Source organism: Castor canadensis, chromosome 6, assembly GCF_047511655.1.
Source record: "Castor canadensis chromosome 6, mCasCan1.hap1v2, whole genome shotgun sequence".
Lineage (NCBI taxonomy): Eukaryota > Metazoa > Chordata > Mammalia > Rodentia > Castoridae > Castor > Castor canadensis.
The window spans coordinates 111,955,842-111,982,482 of NC_133391.1; the positions used below are offsets into that span (position 1 = coordinate 111,955,842).

Sequence of the window (26,641 nt, forward strand, 5' to 3'; positions counted from 1 at the left end):
CTACATGGCCCTGGAGTAGAGCAGGACTGGACAGGAAGGTGGTGGCATTGGCATGTTCTAGTGCCCATGCAGCCTCCTAAAGCTGCTCTCTTGTCTCCAGTTCTCTCTGGAGGTGTTGTAGCCTCCACAGGACTTCAGCTCAGACAGAGTGGGGAGAGCCTTGGACAGATACCAGCTGAGCCTTGCTGGGACAGGAGACTGCTATGGGAAGAATGGTAGGTTTCCTTTCCATTTCTGTTTAAAGACCCACTGAAAACCCACCTTCCATGGTCATTTGCATCAACTTATTTTACTTTAGCTAAAAGTAAAAGCCATTTTATGTAATGCTTTCCCTATGCCAGGAGCCATTCACTTTTCAGGTCAAGGAGCTGATATCCAGTGCTGGGAGCGTAGCTCAGTGGTAGAGTACCTGCTTAGTATGCACAAGGCCCTGGGTTGCATCCCTGTGCCAAAAATGGATGGAAGGATGGAAAGAAGAAAGGAAGGAAGGGAGGGAAGGAGGAAAGTGCAGAGATCCAGTGCTATTATTTAAAACTTAACTGAGAAAGGAGAAGCCACACTTTTAACCAACATAATCTGCTGCCATTTCTCTTGATCTAATTAAACATGACAGCAGAAGATTTCAAGAGAAATTATGTACTCATTGAGAAATAAGCCAGTTAGTGACTAAGAAAAACCCAACTAATTGACAAAAAATTGGTAAAACCCAAATTATTACAGAGGTGCTTTTTTGTTTTCTCTAGTTTTGTGCTTGCCAGCATGAACATTTTGAAGTACCATTGCACAATTACCTATAATAGCAAGATAAAAAAGAATGTATAGGACAATTATGATATACTCATACTGAGGAATACCACAAAGCCCTTAAAATTCTGCTAAGATGTTTTGAAAACATAGGAAAATTTCTTTGTTAGAACATTAAGTAAAAAGACAGGCTATGAAAATATCTATATGTGAAAGGCATGACTGTGCTTAACCAATGCAAAGAAAAAATACATTAATTAATAGCCATCTCTGAGGTTAGGGAGCATTTCTCTTCCCTTCTTTTGCCCTTTCTTTATATCTCAAATCTCAAATTTTAACTTATTTGTAAATGAGATGTACTAGCAACCATACACTGAATGCATACTATGTCACATATCATGCAAAAAAGATTTGGAGAAATTTTCACAATACTGTCAATTTGTAGAAGAACCTTGACCAACAAAGAGATGACAGAGAAGGAAAATGAAAGAATGAATATGAATAAAGAATTAGCCCATAAGTCAGGAAAAGTGTTTTCTAATCCAGAGTTTGGGCAAGTCAATATAATTCTCTAGACCTCAGCTCCCTCCTCGCCACAATGAGGGAGTTAAGTTAAATGATCTCTCAGCCTCAATTCAAGTACATTAAGTGAGTTTGTGACCATGGTTGGACCCAAAAGGCACAGATAGCTTTGCTCAGATATGTACAGAAGAGGGAAGCTGTGAAGCCTGGTCACACTTGCAACCGCTATTGTGAAGATGATGCTCCATCCTCCCCAGAATTTGAGGCTCTCAGACAAAAACTAACTTCAAGCTTATAAGAAGCTTATAAGGAGGTGTGTGTGTGTGTGTGTGTGTGTGTGTGTGTGTACTGGGGCTTGAACTCAGGGCCTTCACCTTGAGCCACTCCACCAGCCCTATTTTTGTGAAGGGTTTTTAGAGATAGGGTCTCATGAACTATTTGCCTCGCTAACTTAGAACTGCAATCCTTTTGATCTCTGCCTCCTGAGTAGCTAGGATTATAGGTATCAGCCACCAGTGCCCGGCACCTAAGTGCTTTTAATTACTAAACTCAACTATGTGTAGGTAACAAATGGCATTTTCCTAATAAGGCCTAATAGTTATGCCTCAAATGGGAGCTACGTTGTATAGTAAGCATTCCAGTAAACACTAGCAGGAGAAGATACAGGACTGCGAAGGGAAGCAAAATATGGCAGCACACACCTGTAATCCTAGCATTTGGGAGGCTAAGACAAGAGGATTGGAGAGTGAGACCCTACCTCAAAAAATAAAAGATTGTTAAGAACCGGGGTTATCATAAGATGCATACATGCCTTCTGTGTCCATCTCTGTTACCACCACTCTGATGGAAATTGCAGTGACTCTTGATAAATCTTTTTACTTATCCTTTGCTACAGTCCCTTCTCTATGTAGCAGCCAGAGTGACACTGAGCTTGTCTCCTGTGAAAAGCCCTCACTCATATGTAGTTCCTCAGAGCACTGAAAGTAAATGTCTAAAAATCATAGTCTAAGGACCACACCTGCTTTCTGACCTAATCTCCTACCCCCTCTACTATGCTTACTTGATGCCGGCCAGACTTGATTTCTGCTCTTCTCTGACCTGTCAGGAGATAACATGCTCACTTCTTCAGGTCTTTCCACAAGACTGAGCTCACATATCAAAATACAGGAGAGACCTTCCTTGACCACTCAACCTAGTAAGTCCCTCGACATATCATTCTCTATTGTATCCACACTTTCTACTTTATTGTTTTCATCCCTCTCAAAATTTACCTTAATTTTTTTGCTTGGTTGTTTTGCTACCTATCCTACTGCAAGAATAGAAGTTCCCAGGACAGCAGGGATTTAGTCATCTTGTTCATCTGGTAAATCTAAAACAAGGCCTGGCACAACACCCAATAAAAGCTGGTCAGATAGATGAATTTAACATGTGAAAGGTGTTACAAAGGAGATACCTATCACATTTACATTTCAAAAGCAATTATTTGCATTCTCTATAAAAAAAAAATATGAGTCCTAGTCCAGACAATGTGACTCCTTTTTCTCCATAGTTCCCAAGATGACACAGTAAAGAAAAAAATAACCAAGAACTATGCGTACTCATTGAATGCACTCATCTCTTTTAGCAAAGATCATGAGTATTAGAAGTACCATGCATTAAGGCTCCCAGATATGGAAGATGCATTAGATCTAGATGAAGACCAGCTAGTATGCATTTCCCAACAGAACAGCCAGAAGCCATAGTTGGTAAGAGTAGCATTCTAACATGGTGGCCAGAAGTCAAAAGTTGGCCAAAATCACCTCTGCATCCACTTGGGAACCTACTGAAGGTACTGGGAGTCAAACTGGACTGGCCCAGACACTTGAGCCATGAAGCCACACACAGAGCAAGTTCTCAACAAACTACAAAGAGATGAAGGAACGAGTTAATTAATGAATGACAGCAAACAAAAGCTAGGAGTTTACCAAGGAATCTCAGTTTCTGGATGGCACCTGGTTACTGCCTGATGAGCTCATAGAGAAACTAAATGTTCATTTTTTTAAATCTTTACCTTGGTATTCATATTATCTGTCTGGATAGTATTGATCAATAAGATCAATATTGTTTATCAAAATCAAAACACTGAACCGAAAGTTGATATAACTAAGCAACTTCCACATCACTAAATGCCATCTTCTCTGGAAAAAAAAAACATGAAAAAATAAGAGGTAAAATGTGAAACAGCATCAGAAAGTCACAGATAAAAAAATGCCAAGCTCTATGCTAATGATTTTATGTGTATCACCTCATTTAGTTCTCACAAAAGTTTCACAGAGTAACCCCCCCGCTTTTTTTTTTTCAATTGTTGTTTTGAGACAGGCTAGCCTGTAACTGGTGATATTCCTGCCTCTGTGCTGAGATTACAGGCTTGAAGCCTCATGCCCAGCCCCTATATTCCCACTTTACAAGTGAGGAAAGAGACCTGGAGAAGCTAGGCACCTTTCAGCAATGCACAGCAACTAAGTAGCAGAACTATCCAGTGAACTTCATCCTTCTATGGAGAAGACCTTTGCTCAATGGCAGGGGATCGCATTCCCTGCTGAGAGGAGAAGTGATCTAGCTCAGGGTCCTTGGCTCTGCTACTGGGTACACTAGAATGATAGTCAGTCATGGTATCCCTGAGGTCAGAAGACACACTGTGGAAAACAACACAATCTAGGGCAGGAGGAGTAGCTCAAGTGGTACAGTGCTTGCCTAGCAAGTGTGAGAGCCAAGGTTCAATTTCTAGTACCACAAAAAAATAAAGTAAAATAAGCTAAAAGTGTCATGTGTTGATTTCTAAGACCTGGGCCAATAGCTGATTTTCTGCAAACAATGCTTTCTTTTTTGACAGGTATAGACATTGACATCTACCTTTAAAGACAAATGATGGTAGAATTATTTTTGTAGTAGCTGCAGGTCACTGAAAAAAATATGGCAGTTTCAGTGTTTCATTCCCTTAAGATGACAATCAACGACAAGTTACAGTCAGAGACTCCTCCAGACAAGCTCTCAGCACAAGAAACAGAAAGGGGACAAGTGTAAGGCTGAACAGCAGCTCAGAGTGTTAGCTGAGATGCTGGGGCAGCAATCCAAATCCTTCTGACCCCCAGATGCTGCCCACCTCACACTGCACTGGGCACCAGAGCTGGATGCTACACAGTCCAATCCCTTCATTTCATGAATTAAGAAGCAAAGGCCCAGCAAATATGATGGCCTCTCTAAGATTACAGAAAAACAGTGATGGAACAAGATTTGAATTTGTATCTCCCACCACCAGGCAGCACTTTCTCACTATCTCTAGGTACCAAAAAGTAGTACATGATAAGAATTTTAAAAACAGGAAAAGTGTTAGAATAAAAAGAGATTATTTCTGGCTAGGCATGAAAATAAGAGCTAGTATTTCATTGGCTCTTGAAGGACCCAACAAAGGAGAGAGGTAAGGGACAGGAAGAGAGAAGAATAACCATCTGGACAGAGAATAGCATAGGCCAGAACACTTTAAAAGTAATCAATTATCATAAAAATGTTCTTTCCTATCCCACTGTTCCAAAAGCAAGAAGAGAGGAACAGCAGAACAGAGAAGTCACAGAAAGCAATGCTCAGTTATCATTAATATTCTCCTTTAACTTTTAACCCTGGGTTCATGATTCAATTATCAGACTGTGAAAAACACATTGATAGCAGAATCTCTGAGAACAACTTAGCCACAGAATGAAGTTAAGTTTAAAGCTCATATGTTATTGGTTGTTCTGCCTGGTAATTAGGTATTATGCATATTACTATAATTAGTCTTTTAATTCTTATGTGGCCAAAGAAAGCATTTCTGGGACAGCCAGAGAATTTATACTGGAAGAAAAAAAGAAACTGGGAAATTTATCCTCATCTTTACCAACTTTGCACACTCATTTGTATTAAAAATATGTAAGTACCTACTATTGTCACTCATACATTGTTAGGGACTCAGGCCACCTCTTGAGCTCAGAGGAAGGGACTGAGACCTGGATCTCAGGGCCTACCCTGTCCCAGCTATCAAGCGTCTAGGCTGTGGATTTCTAGTGGGCTAGAGAGAGCTACTGGATTCAAATGCTTCCTGCTAATCTTCCTACTCTGCTCATGACTCATTTTCTCTCCCCGCCAATTGCCCTTCATAGTAAGTTTTATTTATAGTACTTATTTTAAAAACAAAATAATAAAAATTCCACAAACCAAAAAACACACCCAATTTTAATTACTATCAAAAATCCATCCCTGAGAGGATCCAAGATGGTGACTAGGGTGCGGAAGCAGACAGTGTGAGCTCCGTGAGTCCAAAACATTGCTGAGATGCTGGAGCCACACTTGGTGGGAAAAAAGCACCAATGAGAATCAAAAGTTCAACACCCTGAACCCTTGGCCCATAGAAAGCTTCTCCATGCCACATTACACTGAGAAAACAGGTAGGCTGTCACCACCACGGCAGCCACCACCACCTCCAAACCTGCCTGGGAGACATTTGGCAGACCAAACAGGTGAGCACCACATGTCATGCAGAATTCCCCCAGCCATCCCAGGGATAAACCAGCACAGCCCCCTAGGCAGACTGACCACCCTCCCAAAAAAAAAAAAAAAACTGAACAATAAACAGCGAACTGTAATCTAACACACAGCAGAAGGGGCGGGATTGCTGAAAGTGCACCGGGTAAAGGGGGAGAAGCAAGGAACTAATCTCAGCAGAACTATCAGTAAACAACGGCTGGAAAGGCAGGAAGGCAGGTGATAAGCCACTCCCTGAAGCAGGGCAGGTAGCAGATTACAAAACTCATCTCCTGAGCCAGTGAGTAACACCCAAAGTCAAATGGCTCCACGAAACTGAAAAACAAACAGCGAACCATCATAACACCCTGACATGGGGGAAGGGGGGTGCTGATGGAATACTGACCCTCCCCCAGAGAAGGGGGGTGGGGCAAAGAAACAAGCCCCCAGTAAACAAGCACAGTGAAAAGCTACCTCCAAAAAGAACAACTAGTGGACTACAGAGCTGATTTCCTGAACCTGAGGACAACATGCAAACTTAAACTGCCACTCCTGACTGGGGGAAGAGCTGACTAAGCAGCTGCAGCTGAAACACAGAAGAACAAAACACCACTACAAGCCAATCATCTGGCCAGACTACTACATAGCTTTTGCTTATATACCAACACCAGGACGGATGCTGGAGGAGTAACTCCAGAACTTAAAACTAAGACAGAAATTCTATTGTTCCTGAACCTGGAGTTTTTTGTTTGTTTATTTCTTGTTTGTTTGTTCATCTCTCCCCATTGATTTTTCTGGGTTTTTTTTTTTTGTTGTTGTTAGTTTTATTACTGTGGGTTTTCTATTTTTACTTTTACTCCTATTATCTATTTTTTTCTCTTTCTATACTATAAACTTTACCATCATCATCCTCTTATCCCTACTCTTACCCTCTTCACTCTCCATCCTTCTCCTGTGCTAAAACCCATTCCTCCCCTGTCCAACAACTCATTCTGGCCCTTCTCACCCACTCTCTTACCCCAGTCCTCACCTTCCCCTCCCATTCTCCCCCAACCTGTCACCAGACTACCCCTCCCTCCCCTACACTCACCAATGTACTATACCAACATTCACAACCGCAAACCTCTGCAATCCCTAATACAAACACCCTCTTTTACAACAACAGAAATATACCCAAACACACACAAGAACCACAAAACCAGCAGCTCCCACACTGCTTTCCCCACTCACCCACCCCACTTCCCATGTACCCTTTAGTGCCATCCTATCCAACTCGCCAAATTTCTATAGCTAGCATTACAAACGTAAACCCAACTCCCACTGCTTAAAGATATCACCACCAGGGGATCTTCTATATAACACATAAACTACTGGTCTTGTATTAAGCCTGTGAATTAGTTAATACTAAATTACACCTAGACTATGAACAGAAATAGCACACCACCTTAGCTAAAAACCCAAGACAACCACACAAAAAAAATGATGGGAAAGAAAAAAGGTGACTGAAACCACCAACTAGCCTATCAAGAACACAGTTGCACAGTACCAAGTGGAGCAATGAGAAGAAAAAGGGATGGAAACCATTCTCCCCCCACCCCCAAAAAAATAACTTAATAGAGAATTCAGAGGGAAATGAAGAAAATGGATACCCAGTTCTGGACTCCAACAAAACAAAGATAAACAACATCAAGGAACCCAATGATGCCCCCAAGAACAACCTCAAAGAAGAAATCCTGCAAGTAATCACTGAGAATTTCATGGAGATGTTACTAGACATGGTTAACCAAAATGTACAAGAGGCACTCAAGAAATTTCAAGACACCAAAAATAAAGAATATGAGAAGACACAGAAACAAATAAATGAACTAATAGGAGCCCTAAATAAACACCAAAGTGAAACAGAGAACACTGTTATGAGAGTTAAATAAATTAAAGTCGAAAATAGACAATATTAAAGAAGACGTGACCCATGATATGGAAAACCTCAGAAAAAAGAATGAAACAGAGACACAAAACACAGTTGAAGGCCACACCAGCAGACTAGAACAAGTGGAAGACAGAATCTCAGAACTTAAAGATAAAATGGAAATTAAAGGAAAAACTGAAGAATTATTAGTTAAACAACTCAAGACCTGTAAAAGGAATATGCAAGAACTCACTGACTCCATCAAAAGACCAAACCTGATAATCATGGGCATTGAAGAAGGAGGAAAGGTCCAAGCAAGAGAGATTCATAATATATTCAATAAAACAGTAACAGAAAATTCCCTAAATCTAGAGAAAGTTATACCCATTCAGGTACAGGAAGCTTCCAGGACACCAAACAGACCTGACCAAAATAGAACTACCCCACAATGTATTATCATTAAAACAACAAGCACTGAAAATAGAGAAAGAATATTGAAGGCTGTAAGAGAGAAAAAACAAATAAATACATATCACAGCAGATTTCTCAATGGAAACCTTAAAAGCAAGAAGGGCAATGAGTGAGGTATTATGGGCACTGAATGAAAATAACTTCAACCCTAGGATACTCTACGACCAAAACTATCATTCAAAATAGATGGAGCAATAAAAGTCTTCCACGATAAGCAGAAACTAAAACAACAGATGACCATCAAGCCACCACTACAAAATTCTCCAAGGAATACTGCTCACAGAAAATGAAAGCAAACAAAACCACAAGAGTACAGGCAGTATCAAACCACAGGACAAGAAAAGACAAGGAATCAGAGAATAACACTGATTCACCTGCACACAATCAAACCCTTAAACAACAAAAACAACTAAATGACAGGAATCACCACATACCTATCAATATTAGCACTGAATGTTAACGGACTCAACTCTCCCATCAAAAGACATAGTTTGGCAAACTAGAGTAAAAAGGAAGATCTAACAATCTGATGTTTACAGAAGACCAATCTCATTGACAGAAACAAACATGGGCTTAGGGTGAAAGGCTGCACGAAGATTTACCAAGCCAATGGCTCCTGAAAACAGGCAAGAGTAGCAATACTTATCTTAGACAAAGGAGACTTCAAACTTACATTGATCAAATGAGATAAAGAAGGACACTTCATACTAATAAAAGGGGAAATACACCAAAAGGAAATAATAATTATCAACCTATATGCACCCAACATCAATGCACCCAATTTCATCGAACATACTCTGAAGGACTTAAAAGCACATATAGAGTCCAAAACAGTAGTAGTGGGAGACTTTAATACCCCCCATCACCAACAGATAGGCCATCCAATCAAAAAATCAATAAAGAAATCCTAGAACTAAATCCACCATAGATCAAATGGACCTAGTCGATGTCTACAGAATATTTCTTCCAACTTCTGCACAATATACATTCCTCTCAGCAGCCGATGAAACTTTCTCCAAAATTGATCATCTTAGGGCACAAAGCAAGCCTCAGCAAATAAAAGAAAATAGAAATAATCCCGTGCATTCTATCTGATCACAATGCATTAAAACTAGAACTCAACAACAAAAACAACAACAGAAATTATGCAAAAAATTGGAAGCTGAACAACTCATTGCTCAATGCTCGGTGGGTCATTGATTAAATAAAAGAGAAAATTAAAAGGTTCCTGGAAATTAACGAAAAGGAAAACATGACCTAGCAGAACCTATGGGACACAACAAAGGCAGTCCTAAGAGGAAAGTTTACAGCCATAGTGCATATATTAAAAGGACAGAAAGATCTCAAATCAATGACCTAATGCTACATCTCAAACTCCTAGACAAAAAAAGAACAAGCAAATCCCAAAACAAACAGAAGGAGAGAAACAATAAAAATAAGGGCTGAAATTAATGAAATAGAGACCAAAAAAAACCATACAAAGAATCAATGAAACAAAAGGCTGGTTCTTTGACAAAAGAACAAGACTGACAGACCCTGGCAAATCTGCCTAAAATGAGGAGAGAAAACCATAAATCAGTAAAATTAGAAATGCAAAAGGGGAGATAACAACAAACACCATGGAAATCCAGAGACTCTTTAGAGACTACTTTGAGAACCTATATTCCAATAAATTTGAAAATCTTGATGAAATGGACAAATTTCTAGATATTTATGACCACCCAAAATTGAATCAAGAGGATATTAACCACCTAAATAGATCTATAACATGAAATAAAACTGAAGTAGCAGCAAAGACTCTTCCAAAAGAGAAAAGTCCAGGACCTGATGGATTCTCTGATGAATTCTATTAGACCTTTAAAGAAGAACTGATACCAACCCTCCTTAAACTTTTCCATGAAATAGAAAGGGAAGGAAAACTATCTAACTCATTCCATGAACCCAATATTACACTCATCCCAAAACCAGACAAAGACACATCCAAAAAAGGAGAACTATAGGCCAATCTCCTTAATGAACATCGAAGCAAAAATCCTCAAGAAAATAACAGCAAACCAAATCCAACATATCAGAAAGATCATTCACCAGGACCAAGTCAGCTTCATCCCAGGGATGCAGGGATGGTTCAACATATGCAAATCTATAAATGCAATACAGCACAATAACAGAAGCAAAAACAAAAACAACTTGATCATCTCAATAGATGCAGAGAAAGCCTTTGATAAGATCCAACACCACTTCATGATAAAAGCTCTAAGAAAACTAGAACTAGCAGGAAAGTACCTCAACATTATAAAGGCTATTTATGACAAACCTACAGCCAACACCATACTTAATGGAGAAAAACTGAAAACATTTTCCCCAAAATAAGGAACGAGACAAGGGTGCCACTATCCTCACTCCTATTCAACATAGTCCTGGAATTCTAGCCAGAGCAATTAGGCAAGAAGAAGAAATAAAAGGAATACAAATAGGTAAAGAAACTGTCAAAAATATCCCTATTTGCAGACAACATATCTATATCTCAAAGACCCAAAGAACTCTACCCCAAAAGTCCTAGACACCAGAAACAGACTCAGCAAGGTGGCAGGATACAAAATCAATTTACAAAAAGCATTAGCTTTTCTATACACCAACAGTGAACAAATTGAGAAAGAATATATGGAAACAATTCCATTTACAATAGCCTCAAAAAAAAAAAATCAAATACTTAGAAATAAACTTAACAAAGGATGTGAATGACCTCTATAACAAGAACTTCAAACCTCTAAACAAAGAGACTGAGGAAGACTACAGAAGGTGGAAAGATCTCCCACGCTCATAGATTGGTAGAATCAACATAGTAAAAATGGCTATACCACCAAAAGCAATCTACATGTTCAATGCAATTCCCGTCAAAATCCCAATGACATTCATCACAGAGATTGAAAACTCAACCCAAAAGTTCATTTGGAAAAACAAGAGACCGCGAATAGCCAAGGCAATAATCAGCAAAAAGAGGAATGCAGGAGGTATCACAATACCTAACTTCAAACTATATTACAAAGCAATAGCAATAAAAACAGCATGGTACTGGCACAAAAACAGATTATGAAGACCCGTGGAACAGAAAAGAGGACCCAGATATGAATCCACACAGCTATGCCCACCTTGACAAAGGCACCAAAAACATATGATGGAAAATAGACAGCTTCTTCAACAAATGTTGCTGGGAAAAGTGGTTATCTGCCTGCAGAAAACTGAAACTAGATCCATGTTATTCACCCTGTAGTAGTATCAACTCAAAATGAATCAAGGACCTTCATATCAGACCCGAAACTGAAGTTAGTACAGAAAAGAGCAGGGAATACTCTGGAAGTAATAGGTATAGGCAAGGACTTCCTCAATAGAACCCCAGCAGCTCAGTAACTAAGAGAAAGGCTGGACAAATGGGACTACATGAAATTAAAAAGCTTCTGCACAATAAAAGAAATGGTCTCTAAACTGAAGGGACAACCCACAGAGTGGGAGAAAATAAGCTCTACATCAGACAAAGGAATGATAACCAGAATATACAGGGAGCTCAAAAAACTAAACTCCCCCAAAATCAATGAACCAAAAAAGAAATGGGCAACTGAACTAAACAGAACTTTCTCAAAAGAAAAAATTCAAATGGCCAAAAAACACATGAAAAAATGCTCACCATCTCTAGCCATAAAGGAAATGCAAATCAAAACCACAAAAAGATTCCACCTCATCCCTGTTAGAATAGCCATCATCAAAAACACCACCAACAGCAGGTGTTGGCGAGGATGTGGGGAAAAAGGAACCTTCGTACACTGCTGGTGGGATGCAAGCTAGTACAAGCACTCTGGAAAAAAATATGGAGGCTCTTAAAAATCAAAACATAAATCTACCATATGATCCACAATCCCACTCTTGGGGATATACCCAAAAGACTGTGACACAGGTTACTCCATAGGCACCTGCAGACCCATGTTTAGTGCAGAACTATTCACAATAGTCAAGTTATGGAAATAGCCAAGATGGCCCACTACTGTTAAATGGATTAAGAAAATGTGGTATTTTTACACAATGGAATTTTACTCAGCCATGAAGAAGAATGAAATCTTATCATTTGCAAGTAAATGGATGGAACTGGAGGACATCATCTTAAACAAAGTTAGCCAGGCTCAGAAACTCAATGCAGACTTTAGACCTAAAACAAATGCAGTAATATTATTAGACACAGGTCACACACTAATGGGAGGACACATACAGGAGGAATAGGGAAAGGTAGGAAACCCAAACTTGAACGTGTTTGATGTGCCCACTGCACAGGAGCTAATATAGTAACCTTAAAATGACAGAGGACAATATGGGAAGGTGACCAGGAAGTAGTGAAGAGGTCTAGTAGAGATGAATCAATTCCCGTTGTAATACACATGTGCATGGAAGCAATGCTAGCAATCTCTCTTTATAGCTATCCTTATCTCAAACTAGCAAAAACACTGTCTTTGTTATCATTGCTGTGTCTTCTCTTCAACAAAATTGGAGAAGAGGGCAGAACAGGTTCTGCCTGGAAGCGAGGGGGCTGGCAGGGAGAGAAGGGAGTGGGGATGGGGGAAGAAATGGCCCAAACAATGTATGTACATATGAATAAATGAATGAAGGAAAAAGTCCATCCTTCAGCATGTCATTTGGTTTGGCAGGCACACAGAATGGGAAAGCTGAGACTGCAGAGCTTACTGTGGAGTTCTCCAAGTAGTATGTCTTGCTTTCTCACAGGGTTAGAATTGCGCCAAGATTCTGACGCCCTGACCCCCGAGGTGCCAGGTGAGCCTGGATGGACCAGTCTCCTTTGGCTCTGAGAAGCCTCCCCTTTCTCTTTTTATTCCAATTATCATTTTCTACATGTCTGTGAAGTAAAAAAGGTTGGAAGGCAGTGGCTTGCCTTAGAATGTTTTTAGGCTTCAGTAAATCATCTGTGACTATCCCACCTCAGGCAACCTCAAGAAGGTTATGTTCCCATTCTGAGACTTAGTTTACTCACAGGTATGAAGTGGTGTTACACTATAAGATTTCCAATTTCCTTCTCTAGTTCTTCAATGCAATCATTCTGTAAATTGCAAAATCTTCCTAAAATATCCTGAAAAAGTAACATTTTACGAAAGAAAAACAAAGCAAAATTGTAAAGTGAGACTTAAGAGAGTACTGAAAGCTTCTACCTAATCCATATTTAACAAATCTGATTAAGTACCTGCTATGTGTCAGAGATGTATGACTGATAGTGGGATTACACCTACACAGACAGGCATGTTCCCTGTTCTCTTCAAGCTGGTAGCCTGCTGAGGAACACAAACCAAAAAGAACAATTACGACTTAGTGGAATAAGTACCAAGACCAAGATGGGGAGATACAGAGTGGTCAGCATGAGGAAGGGAAGGCTTCCTGCCAGAAGAGACATCCAAGACAAGACAGGAAGAACAACCAGAGATGGAGAGTGGGGCTGGGTAGGTTATGGGTACGTGGGAGGTGGGAGGGGTTGAGATAGGGAAAGATGACATTTTAGACAAAGGGAATACCATCTGCCAAGCCCCAGAGACACTGTAACTTGGGAACTGTAAGAAGTCCAATATGACCAGAATGCACAGCATGAACTGCAGTGCAGAGTACATGACAAGTTAGAAAAGACCCTCTGGCCTGTAGCAGTAGGATAGAGAATGAACGGAGATGGGCAAGACGGAGGTAGGAAGATCCAATGACTGTACCATCAACAACAAGGAAGGAAACAAAAAAGGGAGAGTTTACAAAGTATTCTTAAAGCTGGAAGAGAAAAGTGGGCACAAAGTTAGCTTGTTCAGAAGGCAATATAATACTTTCATATAATACAGAATCTAGAAAAGCATATGTATGATTTATACACATGAAAGACCATTTCTTAAAACTACATGATTATCAAAAGCAATAATGCCATTTAACTTTGAGGAAATAATTTCCAGGGTACATTTTATAAATTAATAGCCATGATATATTTTAGATTTTACATAGTAAGTTCTTTCTCCACACTATCCCTATATATAAATTATACCCTGAAAAATAGAATGCATTTGCCATAGCAACAGTTCTACATCAACTCCTACTCAAGTCAGAAAAAGCATATGTAAAAGAAATGAATATTCTGGAATATTCTGAGATGCCTGTGATAAAAATCATTTATTTTGGAAAGATTTAAATATAAGAGCTCAATGTTTCTTTAAAACATCCTTGTAATTAGAAGGCTATTTTAGTTCTTCAAATCTTACTTTATTAAACAATATAAAACACTGCTTAAAAGAAAGTGAGGAGGAGAATAAATAAGGAAAGAAAAAGAGAAACAAAAAAAATCAATGCCAAGGATAACATTCTTGGGATCGAGTTGATGGGTCTGGGAAGCAGTAACAGGAAATTACTTTAAAGCAACTTATAAGTTAAATTTAAGCCAAGATTACAACTATATTATATTATCAAGAAAAGCTATATCTTTCTGGTATTATGGGAATGAAAAAGGAATTCTTGTGTTCACATAGGCTTCTTCTTAAAAAAGTAAAGGGATTAGTAATGTAACAGGATTAGTGCTTATCAACTTGCTTGATAAATTAAGTACAAATTTTCAAGTGATAATGAGCAAGTTTATACACAGTGGATCAAGGGTTGCTCTGGTCTGAATGCTTGTGTTTCCTCAAAATTGATACACTGCAATCCTAACTACCTTGATGATGGTATTAGAAGGTGTTGCCTTTGGGAGATAGCTCTGTCATCAGGACCTGAGAGAGACCTCTCACATCTTCCACCATGGGAGGACACAGTGAGAAGGTGTCATCTGTGAGGCACAAAATAGAATCCCATCACATAATAGTGCCTTGATCTCAGATTTCTTAGTCTTCTTCTATGAAAGAAGTATTTCTGTTGTTTATAAGCCACCCAATCTACTGTACAATGTTACAGCAGCCTGAACAGGCCAAGATATGGATCTTTTCCTACCAAAAAACCACTGTACAATACCAAATGCAACATTAAGGTAGACAGAATTCAAAGCTTTTCCTTTCACTCACCACTCTCATGGCCAACCAAATTTTCTGTGCCACACATCTGTCATCCTTGCTCCTGGCCCAAGATGGAATACTGTTACAGTTCCAACTCCCTGCTGTTCTGGTCTATTCTCTGACTGCTGCCCTACATCTCAATTTTCCCACTGTCCTCAAAAGCATTCCCAAATGCTCCTATGTTTCTAACCACTTTGTTTAACATTGAAACCCAATGATTTGTTATTCCACAGGGGCAATGAGGTGGCAGAGCATTCTGCTACATTCTATTCTGTGCACCTCAGGGCTCAGAAGTTCTTGCTCACCTCTTTAGGACCTTACCACCTCTGCTCATCCTCACCTCATGTCACCAGTCCCCATTCCTTGCAATCTTTAATACATGGATCATGGTCATCTTCTACAAGAAATTCCACTGTTATTTTAGATGATCTCAGTATTCGTAAGGATAACTCTTTCCCAAACTCTGTTTCTTGATTTGATTTAAAGGCTTTCCTCCCCTTCTACTGCCCACATTCCAGGCCACACACAGGAGCTCACATCACCCAGAACACACCACCTTTGAAATCTTTTTATTTTTTGGCAGTACTGGGATTTGAACTCAGGGCTTCATGCTTACTAGGCAGGCCCTCTACTGCTTAAGCCATGAGCAGCCCTTTTTGCTATGGCTATTTTGGAGTTAGGGTCTAACTTTTTGTCCAGGCTGACTGAGACTGCAATCCTCCTATTTTAGGCTTCCTGCAGTCAATGGTATGACAGGTGCGCACTATCACTCCAGCTACTGGCTAATGGAGTTTCATTACCTTTTTGCCTGGACTGGCCTTGAACAGCTACCCCCTAGATCTCAGCCTCCCAAGAGCTAGGAATACAGACTTGAGCCATCAGCACCAGCTCTACCTCTGAAATCTTCAAGGCAGGCATTTCATTCTCTGATTCAATCTCTATCACCTAATTACTCATTACATATTAACTCATTGACCCCATCCTCACATTATTTTACTTTATGTTGGCAATGACACTCTCCTTAATCAAACTCTCTTCTCAACTAGGCCTCAGTTATCACCCACAAAAGCTACAGACTCTGACAAATGATTCCATCTATCTTCCCCCACATTAAGAAACCTGAACTCTAGCCTAGTTTCTAACAGCTCAATGCTACATTCTTAGGATAACCCCATGCCCACTGTCAGAAAACTCAGCGCTGTCAGGAGAATTTACTACTTGTTCCAGCCAAAACTTGCAGCTAGACCCTTGAAGTCCTTCTTACAGAAGCTACTTTAGAAAGCTTACAGTTATGAATCCTTTTTCTGCCCCTTTGAGATGTGAAATTTCTATCACCCAGGACTATCTTCTCAACTAACAAAGGGTTAACACAGTATAAGCACCAGTTAAAAACCCCAGATCTTTTCACATTAAACCAATGTCATCCCCCGCCCACTTCCCCTCCATAAGTACCCATTCTCCCTTTAAAACACCCAGCCCACTCTGTACGAACCAGTCAAGTACAATTCATTCTAGATTCTTTTTCTGTATTATAATAGCATCATTATACATAAAACCTATCTTTACCACTTTAGTATCTGGCTCTGTTTGAGCACTGACAATGTAACTTGATGTAACTTGATGCACACACACACAATCTGCTACAAGTTCACGTCTTTCCTCAGTTTCAGTCACTTTTTTGCTAGTATTCTCAATCTTTTTAGAGATGAATGTAAACTTCTTAATATAACATATAAATGAATTGACCTTTGATTGCTAAACAGTTCTCCTTTACTTTCTTACTCCAGCCTTACTCAACATCTTCAGCTCCTGGAATTCACCCTGCTCTGCCTCACTTCCAGCCTCTGCAGGCTGATTCCTCTACCTAGCATACCCCTTTCTACTTCTCTGGCTTACGCTGACTCGCTCTTCAGTCAAAGTCTCACCCCTAGGGAATCTTCCTCAACGGTCCACTGTTATCTGCTTCTAAAACACTCTGGGTATCAGTATTCTGGCACTTACTAAAGCTGTCTTACATGAACCTGCCCATCATCTCTGTTAAACCACAGCTCTGCTAGGGCAGGGAAATGTTCTGTCTTACCATGCTCTGTTCCTAATTTTCATTTCACTACCTGGGATATATATTACATGAATAAAGGTATAGGATCATTAGTGTTCTGTGAGAGAACTCCAGTCTATGTGATGAAAATTCTCATCACCAAAATCAGCTGACACATCTCCTATTCATTCACAGGGCATTTGAAACACCATGATATTTATGAGTCCAGTCTCATTAGCATATTTGAGCATTTGTGACTATAAAGTATTTTTATTGGGTCACCTAGGATAACTAAGATAATTTTCTTTAGTTACAAAATCTTTCCATCTCTGGATGATTTTTCATTAGAAATTGTGATAATCTATATTTGGCAGTTTATATAAAACCATGGCCAAGATTAGTCCATTTAAACCCAGTTAAAATTTGGATAAATTTTAATTACTAAAAAAAAAAAATGACATTCAAAAGCTTGGGATCAATGGTTTCATCTTTTACTTTTTCTTTTTTTGGTTATAATGTGGTACGTACTGATAAATTTGTGCTATTGGGAACATACTGATCTTGTTCTCCCAGTAACACATCAATCACAGGGTGCCTTCCATTTTTTATGATGATTTTCCTTTCTTCTTGTAGAGTGGGCCTGCAAAAAGAAGTTTTATCAATTCTATAGGCATGGAAATACTATTTAAAAAAATATCTAAGCAACAAGAAGTTCAGTTCCCAGTTAGTAAGACAGATAACAAAACCTTAAATGTAGACAGTAAGAATGTAGGTCTAGATAAGGCTTTGGGTATAAAAGTTAAATTTTAATTATAAGGTAATAACTGTGAATAATAGTTCACTGAAACACAAACACAGCAGTTTTCTGCTGGCTCCACTACTGAAGGCTATCTTTACAAGGCTCTTATTGTTTCTCTATTACTGTCCACAATCAAAGCAAACTTTTCATTAATAAATATTAGATAGTAGTTCAGTTTATTGCTAGTTATTTTTAATAATATGCATAAAAGGAAATTATATAAAATTATTTCCAGATTTAATTATCACCTAATACAAATAATATGTTGGACTTGAAGACAGAATGTTCAACTGAAAATCTTTCTATAATCTTTCATTATCTTTTGCTTTTTTGATAGAAAAGAAAAAAAGAGTTGTTTTGCATTGTTGTTCTTTGTGGGTTTTTTTTTTTAATTCCTTTCTATCTTACCAGTTTTTATCTATAGCTTTATCTATTTATCCATGCCCTTTGAGCTTGGCCCTTCTCTGCCTTCTTGCCAGTAATCAACGGGAGATCAGTTTAGTGTCTCCCCTTCCCAACTTTATTCTACATGTTTACAGTCACATACAGTCACATACATCTTTCATTGGTTGTGATTTCTTTAAAAAGCAGGGTTGTGCTATAATGTATCATTCCACAACTACTTTTAACTCAATAGTTTATTTAAATAATCAGGACATATAAAAATAGATTTCCATCTGGTTCCAATGGACTTTATTTTTAATATTTTAAAGCCCATTTTACAAATAATTTTACTGCAGTGGGAATAATGGAACAGTTAAATATCAACCTTATAATAAGTATTAATAAGAATTTATTTTTAAATTTTAAATGTTATTATTATTCTTTTTTTTTCACTGCTAGGGATTGAACCCAAGGCCTCACTCATGTAAAGCAAGTGTTCTATCTCTAAGCTACAGTCTCAACCCTTAATAAGAATTTAAACACAGAAAATCTCAGATTTTCTTTATTCTTTTTCCCTGGCTTTCAAAACATATATACCTGGAATGGGAAACAGCTAGCATGCAGGTACCTAGCATTATTCACTTATGCATACTAAATTACAAATTTTACTACACTTCTAATAGGTTTCAGTTCATTAATTCTGGTTCTTCTCAAACTTGCCATCAACAAAAATGCAATAGATGGAGAATTTTTAAAAAACTGTTTAAAGCTCATAATTTGCTTGAATGCAGGACAGCTAATTCTTTGTTCCATAATGCAAAACACTCATTTTTAGATTCATAAATACCAATTATGATAGTCAATCAAATGAATCCTTTCATTTCTACATCATCTGTTTCCTTCAGTCTCCTGCCTGTCCACCTACAATCTACATCAAGTAAATTTTGAACAAATATAATAAAAGATAGAAAACCATCACATCTTTTAGTAAAACAGGATAACCCAGGTTTTTGTCACCAAATATTGTGTGATGAATGGTTCCTGTTAGAATGACTAATGATGAAAATAACACATTACATTTTGCCCTATAAATATGTTATTTACACATCAATTCTTCATACAATATTATATATAATACCGGCACTCATAACCTCAGATTTTTTATACAAGATATTATACTGTTATACTTAGTATCCAGAGCACTGCTCTTTTTCTTCACGTTCACCTTCTGATTAACCTAGTAACTCTGAAATATCTTATGTCAATTGTTTTCTCTTTGTTATTATGAGTAAAAAATGAAAAATTCTCAATTGTATTCAATGAAAATTAGAAGCATATTACAACAATGGCACCAGAGCTCCTCTTGAAAGATGTTCTAGGACTTCTAACAGAGTAAGAAAAAGGAAAGGTGATGTGAAGGTGATTTTTATTCTGTCACTTTCACATCATCATTCTCCAACTGTCTTTTTATTTTTGATTTTTACACTATAGCTAGAGTAACTGGTAAACAATGTTGAAATAATTCCTAGAATGTTGAACATTAAGATTCAGGAAAAATGAGATCACTAAAGATCCGAGTCTATTTCAGATTCACAAGTTGGTCCAATGGGCCCATATGGTAAATATAAGCCCAAATAAGTTTATTCTCCCTTTCAAATGAAAAATTGTAAACTTCTTTGTTCTTTAGAAGACCTTTAAGACACTGAAATAAGTCTAAATGGACCGTTATGGTATAATGAAGATTAATGATCATTTCAGCATTCTTTTGAAGCTGTTGCACAGATGAATTAATCACTCTCCATTGTGGAACATTTAGACTGTGACCAGATTTTCACTGTTATAACCAATGCTGCATTAAATAACTCAATACTTGTCTGCATGTGTGTCCCCAAGACTTTCTCCAAGCTAGGATAAATTTCTGAAGTAGAGTTTCTAAGTTGTATACACACTTATTTTAATAGACAGAATAGCTATATCAATTTACCTTCTCACCAACATAAAAGTTGACTTATCTTTTCATACCCTAATTTAGAGTTCATATTTTCAAACTTTCTAATTTTTGACAATATGATAGGTAAATGGTGCTATCTCATTTTCATAATAATTACCCATTGATTATTAAGGCTGAACACTTTTTCATCTGTTTCTTGGTCATTTCTTGACCTCTTTCAGCTTAATATCCTACCAGTGACCTCCTAAAGTTCTTGTATTCAGAACTTTGACATATAAACACATTTTTAGAATTTACCCATAATACCAACACTACTTTCATAAATACTTAAATTCTTCTTAAGTATATGTGGATAATAAAATCCTAGGAATGAACACATTTTTTCAAAGAAAGTGATTAAAATATCTCCTGAGTAAATTATTTTAAATTATCCATGGAGATATTTAAAATTACAAGAAAAGGAAAGTTTTTGGACTTTAGAATGTAATTCTAAAGACAGGAGGATGTTTTGGTGTGTTTGTTTGCTTCTTGTTTAGAGACAGGGTCTTACTATGTAGTTCAGACTGGCCTCAAATTCATAATCTTCCTGTCTAGCCTCCTGAGAGCTGGGATTACAGGGTATGCACCACCATACCTGGCAAGACAGGATTCTTAACTAGGGTACGCTATGGATTTACGAGAAGAGAGAAGAATGAAAGCATTTGTGAGTGACATTAATATTAACATAAAAGCCTAGGTGCTCTGCCAAGTGAAATCAATATATCATCTTCATGACGTTGATATGACTTCTTGGGAAGATTTTCACTTCAAAATAAAATTGAGAGTGATTTGTTCTGCTCTAAAATTTATACTGACTTATTCTGTTGCTATTGAAATTATGTAATGGCAAAACACTTCCTGGTAGAGTAAGAAGCAAAGGAAAATTCACAGAGCAGGGATGAAATACAAGGACAGAAGAGCTGTGGCAAAAAATATGGGAAAAGCATGCTGATGAGACAGCCATAGCTGTGATGGGGAGAAATGAGGTCTACATGCTTCCTGGAAAGACAGAACCATGTGAGCTGGAACAATTTATTGTATTTCATATTTTTTAAATTGCAGCTATCTCCTTTAACTGCCCCAGAGAAACAGAATATAATCTGTATTAGTGAAACAGTTATTATCCAGAATATAAATTGGATAGAAAGATCTAGAATAAGAACTTTTGCCTAAAGGTTTAGACTGCAGTGAATAAAAATATCCTAATATCATTTAGAAAGAATGAAATTATGACTAAATCTAAGGTATTTAAATAATTTGAAAATTTAAGAAAATGTGTGCAAATTTCAGATACTTATATACTGGCTTTAAATACATTTTAAGTAGAAGTTTCCTATTTCATGGCTATGCGCTCAGCTTAATTTTTGCCCTAAGAGAAAATGATGATGTTACTAAAAGGCCAAAACATGATTTATGTAGGGATCTTTTAGATTGATTTAGCAATAAAATATATGGTGTCCAATTTGGAAAGTTTTTAGCATGTAAAATATTTCTTGAAATGGCTTATTGACAGATTAGGTAATCTAGAATAATCTTCCTACTAAGGACATATAGAAAAGGTGTCTGATAACTAACAAGACAGCAAAGAATTTCCAGACCAGGATCTGGAGTAGGACAGAGGCTGGGGGATGGGGTAGGGTACAGGGAGGAGTCTTTTGCTCCTATGGGTATGGGCTGGTTTCTAAGGGCACTGCTTAGGCCGAGCATACTTTAAAGCTGTTTTCTGTAGAGACAGCAAGGGCTGGACACCAGCATCAGAATACATCTGAATGCAGAACTGCAGCTATCTCTGAATCACCTTTCAAGCCTTGACTTAGAAGAAGTGATGTCTTTTACTGTGCAGCAATGTCTAGGACAGCAAAGTAACTCTTTCAGAATAAGCACTGCATCAAATCATTTCTATAAATGATTTCATAGAAGCAATGCCTAACAGATAATCAAAACAGTCAGGCAGTCAAGGAGATACATGGATAAAAATTAGTAGAAACAACAAATAATACAAACTGATCTATGAGGACTCCACATACCTGAACTATCAATACACAGACTTTAAAATAACTATGCTTACTGTGTTCAAAAAAATAAGATGCAAGATTAAGAACTGACAGAGGAGTAAAAAATGACATCTTTTTTTAGAAGACACAGTTTTGCTATATAGCACAGGCTAGCCTCGAACCAAAGATACTCCTGCTTCTACCTCTGGAGTGCTGGGATTATAGAAGTATGCCACCACCCTGGCAAATTTGTTTTTAAAGAATTAGTAGGACTATGAAAAGTACAATGACTAAATTCAGATATTTGTGTGTGTGTGTGTGTGTGTGTGTGTGTGTGTGTGTGTGTGTATGGTACTAGGGTTTGAACTCAACACCTTGAGCCACTCTACCAGCCCTTTTTTTGTAATGGTTTTTTTTTTTGAGATACGGTCTTGCAAATTATTTGCCCAGAGCTGGCTTCAAACTGTGATCCTCCTGATTTCTGCTTCCTGAGGAGCTAGGATTATAGGCATGAGCCACTGCGCTAGCCAGATCTTTTTATTAAAGACAAAGAAGTTTTATAATACTTAATGTTTCTGATTTTTGAATAAACATCTGTAAATAATAATAGCTTTTAATAGTTAATGCTTGTTATCTGCCTGACTTTACTTAGAAGTTGCATATATAATATCATTTAACCTATACAACGCCTCTGAAAAGTAGGTATTATTTTATCAGTACAGAAACCAAGGATGATACAGGTTATATAACTTGTTAAGGTCAGCTATTATTAAACCCATGCTGACTGATTTATAGTCTACATTCTGAAGGGCATGCCTTATAAAGAGATTCAAATCTCACTTCTGCAAATCAAGGTGTTATCTTTGTGTGTGAAGAGGCCACACAGTGAGGAGAAGCCACAGACAGAAAGAATCTAGATGAAACTTGCATGTAGCAGATGCTCATAAAATTTCTTTAAATCTCTGATAAGTGTAGGAGTTACGCATACACAGTTTTTATGGTGATGAAATGAGAGATATATTTTTACTCTTCAGATAGATTTTGACAAAACTACATCTCAAAAAGAATTCCTAGAACTTGAAGATGTATCTCATTTACCAATTCATAAGCTTACTTCTCACACTTTTCCATGTGGAGACACCTGAGATTTAAATGAGGGTACATGGCTTGTTAGAGATGTAAGATGGGCTAAACCCAGGTTCTCTGATATCAATGCTGGACTCTTATTATTACATCACACTGAAAATTATGTATTATCTTAGATTACACATTACATGCAAATACATATGTTTAAGTGTACATACAGATATATACACATATGTAGAGATGAAATTTTTAATTTAGTGTGATGGAACAAAGCATATAATCACACAGATGTCCTTTTGTCACTAGTGTCAGCACCAGCAGTGGCAAATGCCAGAGGCCACTTAGGAAGAAACAGAAGGGATATTTTTCAATAGGAAAAGCTTTATCTGAATAAATACTAAGTACACAGACTATAGCCATTTGTCTGCTTAATCAGAAATAGACCTTATTAGGGTAAGCTGGCTTTACAAGTCTTAAATACCCAGAAAGAATTCCTACTGATACTGCAAATGAACAAGGAAGGAGTCAAGACAACTGGTTGTAGATTCTAAGTGTTCTGTAACAGATGGTAAATAGAAGGCAATTTCCCCATCTACTGCACTGTAAAATGTCTACAGGTAACTGATAGGCATATCTGTGGATGTTCAAATCCCTGATAGGACAAGAAATCAGGCCATTATGAAAACCAAATATTAAACAGGACTGATGCTATAGATATACTTCCACAATGAACAGTTAAATACCATGAAACAATATAACAGATGATACATTCGTATATGTACCATTGGCTACTTGTGTAGCCAATTCCTCCAACTCTCTTCCCACAAATAAAGAAATGCTATACATTAAGGAAACGTTTTTTAAAACATCAACTATCTGAGTACTATAGAATAATTAAATATAAAAGGCATTTTGCACAAACCAGAAAGGAAACCATGATGTGAAGGAAGTGGTGTACTAAGAACTCTGTGGCCACAGGTACTTCTAGGCAAATCATTTATACGCTTTCTTTTTAGTTCTCACAATAAGCCATTGAGCTAAATATATTTCTTTAATTTTTGTGAAATATATTTTAAAAACTGAGGCTTTTGGAAGACAAATTTGTTCAAAGGTTTCCGTTACTATTTAAAGTTAGATTTATTTCTTACTAGCATATTTCATGAAATGGAGAAGGAACATGTTGGGTGTTCTTTAGTGGCAGAGAATGAGTAGGATGAGTTGGGGGTAGTGGTGCATGTTTGTAATCCCAGCACTTAGGATGTTGAGGCAAGAAGATCATGAGTTTGAGGCCAGCCTGGGCTACACAGTGTTTTGTTTTGCCTCCCAAACAAAATAAAATAAAAACAAAAACAAAAAAGAAACAAATAAACCCCCCCAAAGCCAAAAAAAGAATAGTGGAGTGAATTTGGGCTCTTAAAAAGAGGAACAGAAAAGATGACAGAAATTATCTCATCCCCAGTCCTTTGTTGCTTAAGCAGGCTTTTATAATTAAAATTAACCATGCTATAAAGTATCGAAGTTAAAGCTAACAATGCCAGGAGTGCTCAAACTTTATCAAAATGTCACCACATAAACTTTAAAATGTTAGTGTTCACTTCTAGAGTTATATGAAACATGTTTTCTTTATATTCAGTAATAGAGCAAGCAAGCAAGGAATTTGTTACTTTTCAAATCAAGCTCTATATGCATGATACTCAGCTTTACCAAGAGTCTAACACATGTGAGTAACTGGAATATTTTATAATGAAGATGCTAAAATTAACCAAATAATGACATTGTATCTGAAGCAATGATAAAGTGGGAAATAAAAATATATATTACCTGCAGTAATCTCTTTGCTTAGCGACCTTGGCCAGGGAGAAAATGCAGTCAACAGTTGCTAGGTGATGCACTGCTTTACACAAAGAATGGTAATGTTGACTGAAATTCCTATAGAAACAGCAATGACAAAATGAGGTGGTGAGTTTCTCACACCTATAGAAGTTATGCAAAAAGTAATTACTTGACAAGTTAATATAAGCACGAACAAATAAGGAATCATACCTAACAGGTAAGAGAGGTGAGCTATCTTTCTTTTTAATACAACTAGATTATGGAGGCTATTTTGTTTTGTTTGGGATAGTTACAGAAATTTAAAATATCTTCTATATAAAGATGCCTGGTATTTATGCTGTATGGCATCTGACCATGACATTTCAACTTAGACATAATTGACAAAAATGTAAAAATCAATTCAGCTTCAATAATATCCTGAACTACTCAGATGGGTCATCTTCCCTTTGTGCTCCTGTACAGCAGCACCCAAACCTGGAATAGCGGTTTCAATACCTCCCACACTGAACTGGAAGCTGCTCCAAGGCTGAGCTCAGGTCTCTCTGACTCACCCACCATTGTAATCCTAACATCTAGTCCCTATGCCTGGCATGGAAGAGACATTGTAATAAATAGACAAGAAAGAAAAAGCTATCCTTTTCAGCTATCTTAGTTACCTTATTAATAATGCATATAAAAATAAAATTTGGGTTTTTAAGAAGACTGCCTCAAATCTTTGACCAATTAAAACTCTCATACCTAGTGATCTAAATCCCAAGAGTTTTATTCAAAGATTTATTGAGGAAAAGTATAGGAATGTATATTTAGTGTTTTTTCCATTTTCATATTCTTTTTCACCTAAATTACCCCATGATCTCCCACCATAGTGTGTTATGTCCATGTGAGCAATACTGTATAAATTGTGGATATCTGTATGTAATGATCAATTGTGAATTCTGAAATATACATAATTATGTTACAAAAGAACCCAAAACTTAATTGCTTAAATGCCCAGAAAAAATATCTTTTTAAGTAAAGAGAAAATATATAATTGAACTTAAATCTTTACAATAACTACTCTGCTTCCAAGAGAGATTAAGAGACTTTGTCCAATCAAAAAAAACTATAGGTGGTGTTAAGTCATAAATTCTTCAAAGACTGAAAATGAGAGAATGTAAAGATAACTAAATAAACTATAAATAAGGTCCAAAAGAAAAGCTAAAGAGAAACCAGTATTTACTAACCAGAGACTCTGGTATCCTACATTATTTCTCTACAACAACCATCAAGGTAGCTCT

General features: G+C 37.4%; 1 protein-coding gene across 1 annotated transcript in view; it reads right to left on the reverse strand.

Moving 5' to 3' along the window:
• The window catches only part of Msh3 (mutS homolog 3), a 186,965-nt gene that overhangs the window by 45,233 nt on the left and 115,091 nt on the right, over positions 1-26,641 (reverse strand). The window contains exons 18-19 of the mRNA XM_074077200.1: positions 25,353-25,460; positions 17,807-17,918 (exon numbers count right to left, since the gene is read on the reverse strand). Of these exons, the coding sequence (XP_073933301.1) occupies positions 17,807-17,918; positions 25,353-25,460 (220 nt within the window). The remainder of the gene's footprint in view (positions 1-17,806; positions 17,919-25,352; positions 25,461-26,641) is intronic.